Source organism: Leptosomus discolor, chromosome 20 (assembly GCF_034619465.1).
Source record: "Leptosomus discolor isolate bLepDis1 chromosome 20, bLepDis1.hap2, whole genome shotgun sequence".
In the NCBI taxonomy this organism is placed as follows: domain Eukaryota; kingdom Metazoa; phylum Chordata; class Aves; order Leptosomiformes; family Leptosomidae; genus Leptosomus; species Leptosomus discolor.
In genome coordinates this window covers 2,331,363-2,338,943 of record NC_141410.1, presented here as the reverse complement: position 1 = coordinate 2,338,943, position 7,581 = coordinate 2,331,363, and the positions used below count along the sequence as shown (strand labels likewise).

Below are 7,581 nucleotides of genomic sequence, written 5' to 3'. Positions count from 1 at the left end.
GCCAATCTCCTCAAGCTCTCCGCAGGCCCCTGGCACCCTCCCGGCGCCGCCCGGCCTGGCGGGTCGACTCCGGGGCGGGCCGGGGCCACAGAGCCCCGGCTGCGGGGCCGCCAGCCCCCGCCGCTGCCCGCCGGCAGGCAGGGAGGGCAGCCGAGGGAAGGCGCGTGCGCGCCCCGCCTCCCGCTGCCGCGGCCGCTGCCGGGAGAGGCGGCCGCGATGGCGGTGCTGGCGTCCAACCCCAACAACCCCGTGGTCTTCTTCGATGTCGCCATCGGCGGGCAGGTGGGCGAGGGCGCCGCCGCCCCGGCCCCGGCCCCGGCCCCGGCCCCGGCCCCGGCCCCTGGGGCTCTCGGGAGCCGCGCGGCGGGGCCGGGGGCCGCGGGTGCAGCGGGAGGGGCCGGCGGGGGTGCGGTGGGGTGTTGCGGGGGTGCAGCGGGAGGGCGGGGGGGGCTTGTTGGGGAGGGGAGGGGAGGGGAGCGGCCAGGGGTGCAGGGCGGGGTCTTTTTGTTGGTGGTGCGGGAGGGGGTTGGCCGGGGTGCGGGGGGGGCTGTTGGGTCTCGTGGGGAGTGTAGGAGCGCAAGGGTGGGGGTGCGCTGGGAGGGGGCGGTCGCAGGGTCCGTCGTGGGGCTGTGAGGGGCGCAAGTGGTTGGAGGGGCGCGTCGGGGTTCAGCGGGGGCTGTGGGGTTGCAGGGGCGCGTGGGCAGGGGCTTGGGGCAGTGCTGCGGGGGAGGGGTGTGGAGGTGCAGGGCTGCATCGGGAGGGGGCTTGCAGGGCTGGGGTTGCAGCAGGAGGCTGACTTGGCGGGAGTTGCCTGGGTGCAGCGGTGGGGAGGCCGGTGGGTGCGAGTGGGGCCCAGAAGGCTCATGTGGCCGCCGTCTTGCCCAGGAGGTCGGCCGCATGAAGATGGAGCTGTTCGCCGACGTTGTCCCCAAAACGGCGGAGAACTTCAGGTGAGGAGCGGCCGGCGTTCCTGCGGCTCAGCCTGGAGCCGGCCTGCGAAGGGTTTTCGGTGCAGGAACGTCTCTGGTGGCAGAGCGACTGCCTGCCCCCGCGAACTGCTGCACCTGCTTTGCTCCTCTCTGCGTTGCCAGAGAGATGTGACGGTGCAGCATGCTGATCCCCGGGGGAGCCCGTCTGGCTGGAAGGTGAAGGCCTCCGGTCCCTCTCTGCTCCCTCGGTGGAGCTTCCGATAGGCCCGGTGCATCTATGAAGGGGGCTGCCTTAAGGTCACGGTAGGGCTCTCCTCGCCGCCCGGTTATTTTGCCACGGGCCGACGGATGTGCCTCACGCTCTGCTCTCTTTTTTGTTTTCCAGGCAGTTTTGTACGGGGGAATTCAGGTGAGTGGGTTCTAGTGGGTCTTTTTAAGTAGGCTACTGCGAGAAAGAGGGCTGGGCAAGTAGGAAGAAGGGTCACTTGGGATTTTCTCTCACTGTCCCAGTACAAAAGGAAAGAGGGAGAGAAACCTGCTGGGATGAAGTTGTGCCGGGCTCGTCGGTGAGTCGCGGAGGTGGCAGACTTTGCCATTTGGGCATGACTGTGTTCGTGCTCAGGTCGCTCTAGAACGGCCTGTCTGCAACTTGCAGCCGCCCGTGCTGCAGCTTGCCGCGGGATCCCGTCAAGGTGATGGTGTGGAGGTTGTAGGGAACGACGTCAGTTCATGTGCAGGGCCCACCGGAGGTTTCCCTGTGCCTCCGAGAGCACCAGCTGAGAGCCAGGCTGCAGCGCTTGGTTGTGTATCAAGGCAGCTGCTGAGGTACAGGGCAGCCCTTTGGGGCTCCGGATCCCTGGGAGGGTTTTGCGTGGGCTGTCCAGTGAGTCGCAGTGATGTTCCTGTTTATTTCCTTGCAGGAAAGATGGTGTCCCTGTGGGTTATAAAGGAAGCACTTTCCACAGGTAATTCCCCTGCTTTTGTTCAGGCACCTAAATAGCAGCCTGAGCCAGCTGGGGTTTTGAGACGCGCCTTCAAGGCGTTACTGGTCTGGGAGGCCTTTGTGGGTGGCAGCTAATTGTCCTTCTGTAGCTGTGGGGGATTTGGGGGCGCTGTCAGACGTGTACGCTGGGGTCACTGGGAGGGATCCCCCGTTCCTGGTGGGCCAGGTCAGAGATCATTTTCTGGCATCTGTCACCTAATCGCTGTCCCTGGTCGAAGAGCAGTGGCTCCCAAATCACCTGATAGCAACCAGTAGTTAATATTTGTGGTAGACTTGAGACTGTAGCGTTCGTAGGCCCTGATAACTTCCGTGGTGCTGCTGCGAGGCCAAACTCCTTTTTACCACGTAGTATTCTTCTTGAGGCATTTGTCTGCTGAGAACTAAGTATTCTTTTCCTTGTTTAGGGTAATAAAGGATTTCATGATCCAAGGAGGTGACTTTGTAAACGTATGTACCTCTGTATTCCTTTGGGGCTTCTCCTGCGTGGTGTAATAGGCACTGTTTCCAAGGGTGCGTGCTGATTTGGGGGATCTGTTGGCTCTCTTTTGAGGTACCCAGTAGTCACTGGAGGTTTCCTTGTAGCTTTGCTGCCATCTCACTGCAGCAGGCTGTAATGTACTTGGAAAGGAATCGTGAGTCTTGTGTGCACATACCCTCTCCTCCCCCAAAGAGTTCCTCTCTAAAAAGCCCCGTGGCAGTACAGCTCGAGGCTTTTCAAATTGGCAAAGATTTTTTTTTTTTTACCCTGTTGTCCTTCCCCGCCTTCTCCTGTCCCCCCGAACAAGAAACCCTGCGAGTTTGCTTTGCGGAGAGAGACCTTAAGTAGAGAACCGAGAAGCATGTGGTGCAAGAGATCGTTTCTGTGCAATTTTGTCAGTGAATTGTGCCAAAAGAGGACAGAGTTTGTGCCGGCAGTGGTGGTCGTGCTCTGAGTTGGGGAGAAGCAGAGTGTGTGGGGAAGGCTGGAGGACCGCGGGGTCTCTTGGCTGTCCTAGGACCCAGTAAAATGATTTCATTTCTGGAAGTGTTTCAAAACGTGAGGGGGCGTGATGAAGCTTTTTTAATCCAAACTTCCTAAAACTTGGTTGTCTGAAAGTCACTGAGGGGAGTGACCGCACGGCGGGCGGCTCAGCCGCAGCAGACTTTAGGTGGTCGCTAATTGCGATGCTGCTGCGATGCCCCCGCGGGCTTTATTCCTCCCCCTGGAGCTGCTCAAGCATTAGGGCTTGCACCAGACATTGAATGTGTTGGCTCCTGGTGCGTATGGAGGGCAGGGGAGCATCCATTTGGGGCAGAGTTGAGCCCTGTCCTTTTGCGTGGGGCTTTTAAATTTGTGTTTTAATAAACTGAACCGTTGGGTAGCGCTGGCTCAGAACAAGCGCTGAGGCTGACGGGGCACCTCTGTCACCCAGGGAGACGGCACCGGAGTAGCCAGTATATACAGGGGTCCTTTTGCCGACGAAAACTTCAAGCTGAAACACTCTGCTCCTGGGCTGCTCTCTATGGTGAGTAGAAAACACTGCCGTTGTAAGACGGAAAAGCTTTAGGTACTTTCTCTGTGCCCTTTTCCTGGGTGTATCGGGTATTTGCCAGGCAACAGACATCTCCACCGCTGGACCCAAGGGCTGAAAGACCGGCTGTGTGAGTGCTCGTCAGAAGGCTGCTCGTGGGTTAATGCGTGGAGGAACAGCGAAGTCCCGATGATGATCCTGCAGCATCCTTTCTTTTCCCCCGTTGGAGGGCTGGGGCAGGCTTTGCTCGATGAGCTTTGAGAAGAGCTTGGTGGCTCTTGCGGTTTGTGTAGGGTGGCAAGCGGTGGGGTTTTCTTCCTCCCCGATGCTGTTACCGAGCACTGACCTCAGCAAGGGGGAGGCAAAGAGGTGGGGCGTTCCGAAGCCGTAGCAGCGTTCCCAGGGTGCCTTTGCTAACATAGGCTTCCTGTTCCACGCTGTAGGAAAAACTGCAAGCGTTGCCCGTTGCCTGGTAGGAACAGTACCCTGACTTTGGCCACAGACAGCAAGCGGAGCCGGTGCTGCAGCGTTCCTGTCCGCAGCTGCTTCTCGCCCAGCTCTTTCAGCTGCCCTGCCCTTAAAGCACTTGCTTAGAGCATTCGCCATGTGCATTAGTTACTCCTCCCGTTCCAAGCACGGCCCAGAAAGAGGTGTCACGACACAGCTAAGCGAGCAGTGTGCCGTGGCGTGGGACGAGGGATCCCGCGCTGGTCTCGGCAGCTTTGTGTGAAAGCGGCGTGGCTCCGGAGTCGCTCTGCCGGGCCAAGCCGTGGTCCCTCCCAGCTGGGTCCTTCCGCAGCTGGCTAGCGATAAGTAAAACTGCCACGGGACTGTGTCCCGTGCAGCCCTGCAGCTGCAAAACGTGCCCAGTTCACTTGCCGGCCCAGAAACGGGCTTTAGTATCTCCTGGGTGTCCAAAGAGCTTTGAAAAACCGGAATGGACTTAAGCGTGGCAGAGCCGTGTTCTTAGCAGAGCGCGCACGCTCCGGGTGCTGCGCTCAGGTGTGAATTCAATTTGCCGTCCGCATCGCGCTGTTCCGTGAGCCCTGTGCCGCTGGGATCGTTGCCTTTCTCATCCTGGTCGTCAGAACAGACACGTTTGGGTTGGTTTGTCCTGAGGAAACCTTCCAACTAGCAGAAAGCTGCTTTTTTTTTTCTGCCCTGGTTTCTGTCTCTTCAGTTTTCCCCGGGACAATACTGCAGCCAGGAAGGACTCGCCACCAAAAAGTTTGGCCTTTTTTCAGGAGCGTGCCCTAGAGCCCAGATTTCAGCGCGATCTTGTGCTGAACGTGCCTGCGTAGAAGTACGGTGGGAAGTTGGTGAGAGCGGCATGACCAGACTGGGTGGCGTGCCGCGTCCCAGCCCGGGGTGCTCTCCTGCGGATGCGTATCTGCTGCCCGTGGTTTGTGTAGCCACAAGCTAAAAAGAAGCTAGGCTGGGTCTAGAGCAACAGCTTTTTCCTACGTGAGGCGCGTCTGCCTTCGGTTTTGGCAAGTCTTTGATTGTACACTGTTGGTATTTTGCCATTCTCCCCCCAGGCAAACAGTGGTCCCAGTACCAACGGCTGTCAGTTTTTCGTTACGTGCTCCAAATGTGACTGGTTGGATGGGAAACCCGTCGTGTTCGGTGAGTACCGGCAGCGGCAGCCTGGCGTCCCGGCTGAGGGACACTGCCTGTGGCGCAGCTGCTCGAAGAAACAGCCGGGGACTGCTTGTTCTTCGCCCCTCGCTTGTGGAGCACGTTTTAAGAGGGATCGTTTCCTTTGCCCGTTTAGAGCTCGGAAGCCAGCCCTGACGTGGCCAGTAGCTTTACACTGCACCAGACTTTCCAGCGGGAACAAAAGTGCATGTACCTGTGATGAGTGGCGGGGAGCAAAGGTAAATCCGGCCGTATTGAGATGGAAGAATTTTCTCATTCTAGGTAAAATCGTCGATGGGCTGTTGGTCATGAGAAAAATGGAAGTAAGTTGAATTTGCCCATTTCTCCGCGAACGTCCCCTTGGGCAAGTGGTACAGAGGATTGACAAGGGTGGTTCTGTTCTCTGCCGCTGTCTGTTTACAGGGTACCAGGGAACAGCAGCGTTGATAACTGGTATTACCGGTTGTCGTTGTTATAAAATGGCAGGAAAGGCGTTGAGGCAAATGCTGTCCTATAGATTGACTTTAGAAATGCTGTGCTGTCGTGGTTGCTGGTTGGTCTTTGAGCGGGGATTGTGTTCCTGTGGCTTTATTTGCGACGCTTTGCATTTGTTGGGGAAGCTGAATTGAAAAGCTGTTCCGTCAGCAACCCAGACGAGGGTGTGAAGCAGATCACTTCTGTGCCGTTGCCCGGGATTATTCCGTGGATGCTGAATGATCAGTTCTGCTGATCCGTGATCAGCGTGTTTGATAAGAAAAATGAAAGTCATCTCCTGAAGGGCTTCCAGCGTCGTGACTGGGTGTCTGAGTAGATGAGGAGATGTAACAAACAGCGGTGAGTTCGAGACGGGCGAAACTTAACTCCCTGGCCCGCGCCTGGCTAATGTGCGCAAGGGCCTCCACCCTCGGTCTGGGAAGCGGGGCGAGCACAGAGCTGACCCCCGTCCGGTGTTGAGAACAGGTCCCGTGCAAGGAAGGGTACGGCGCGGTGTGATGCACGTGTTGCTGACCCTCTTTGCCAGGAGCACCGATGGCAGGGTTGCGGTGTGCCTGCCTTGTGCGTCACTGCAGCGAGGGGCGAGTTGAGGGAAATAAGTAAGAGACTCAGAAAGGAGCAGCTGAGTCCAGCAGAAGGAGAGGTTCAGAATGAGGGTTGCTGTGGGACTGTCTGGTGTTTGGATTCCGCAAAGGCCGTACAAAGGCAAGTTTGCTTCGCGTGTTGCAGCTGTAATTAGTAACTTTCAAGCTTTAGGCCAGAGCAGCCTCAAGCGACGTGATGCCTGCTGTATCTCAGGAGGAGCTCTCTGGCTTTAGCTCTGTGCCTTCCCTCCCCTTGGAGGGATCGGGGTCTGGTCTGTATCCCAAACCTCTGCCCGCAGAGAGAGTGCAGCAGCTTATGGCTGGATCCGTTGCCCAAATGCGTGATGGTGCTTCTGTGTGACTCGGAGCTGTGTCTGGATTTCCCGGTTCCTGATGCTGTAGGCATCTCTCTCTCAGCCGGTCTTGGAGTACCTGTCACTCGCGGGATTTGCCGAGCTTTTATGAGGTTTAACGCTATACGTTTGTCTGTCCTCAGAATGTGCCGACGGGTCCAAACAACAAACCCAAGCTGCCAGTTGTGATCTCCCAGTGCGGGGAAATGTAGAGCAGTGAAACAGAAATGGGGTAAGTGTGTCTTCGCAGGCCGCCAGTGCAATCAGCCTCTGGGCTGCTCTGCTCCTTTCCTTTTCTCTTGACTTAGTTTCGCAGTCCTTTGAGTCTGTAGAGAGCTGACTCAGCTCAGTGAAGCGCCAGCAAATCCCCACCGTTTTTGGCCTTCCATTCGATGATTTCCAGAGAGGTCTGGAATTGCCCACGAAGACACTTTGTCCCCGCTTCCATAACAGAGTCTTTCAGATCTGTGGCACTCCAGACTCTGGGGAGCTCCTCCTGCTTGATGAAGTGACAACAGGGGATGTAATTGTTCTTTCGTTTCCCTGGTACTTCTGGTGGCGTCGATAGGCTTTTGAAGAGAGGGACGACCTTGTTCCCAGGCTTTCTTGCAGATGGGCAGACCCGTGCTGATGGGTGGGGTCCCCTTTAGGGCTGTCCTCAGGCCCAGGCTTGTTCATCATTTCTGCTTGGAGCACATGATCTCTGGCCAAGATCCAGCTTGAGACCGGCAGCTTTTCCCTTCTAGGGACGAGGCCGGTGCCACCTCGCTGACTTCCCAGCCAGGTTTTAGGAACTGCCTTTCTGCAGCCTGCTGCCTCTCAGCTGCTGGAGACAAGGAGGGCATCTGCCTTGCCCAGCTTCAGCCAGCTGAGTCAGTTACTTGTCCAGACCCTTTAAAATCAGCCGGGAGAAAGAGGCGCTGGTGGGTTTGGGTTCGGAGGCGGGTGCAGAGGCCCGGCATGGAGACCCAGGAGGACGCCCGCGTTCTCTGGCTCAGGGTGAGCTGATGCGTGCAGCAAGTAGCGCTCCCGTGAAAACCGCTGAGGCGGCACCCAGTGTCACTGCAC

The 7,581-nt window shown here is 57.8% G+C and overlaps 1 protein-coding gene across 2 annotated transcripts; it reads left to right on the top strand.

The window, feature by feature from the left end:
• The first annotated feature begins 216 nt into the window (after positions 1 to 216).
• On the top strand, positions 217 to 6,747 carry LOC147414028 (peptidyl-prolyl cis-trans isomerase H-like). Of its 2 annotated transcripts, XM_086476149.1 has the most exons (9): positions 217 to 282; positions 886 to 950; positions 1,315 to 1,338; positions 1,850 to 1,894; positions 2,337 to 2,379; positions 3,345 to 3,437; positions 4,982 to 5,069; positions 5,364 to 5,404; positions 6,657 to 6,747. In XM_086476149.1, exons 1-9 carry the CDS (start codon positions 217 to 219, stop codon positions 6,723 to 6,725), a joined length of 534 nt encoding a protein of 177 aa, XP_086332275.1. In that variant the 3' UTR covers positions 6,726 to 6,747. The 2 variants fall into 2 exon arrangements, with proteins under 2 accessions (XP_086332275.1, XP_086332276.1); XM_086476150.1 differs by lacking the exons at positions 1,315 to 1,338; positions 1,850 to 1,894.
• Positions 6,748 to 7,581: the final 834 nt, after the last annotated feature.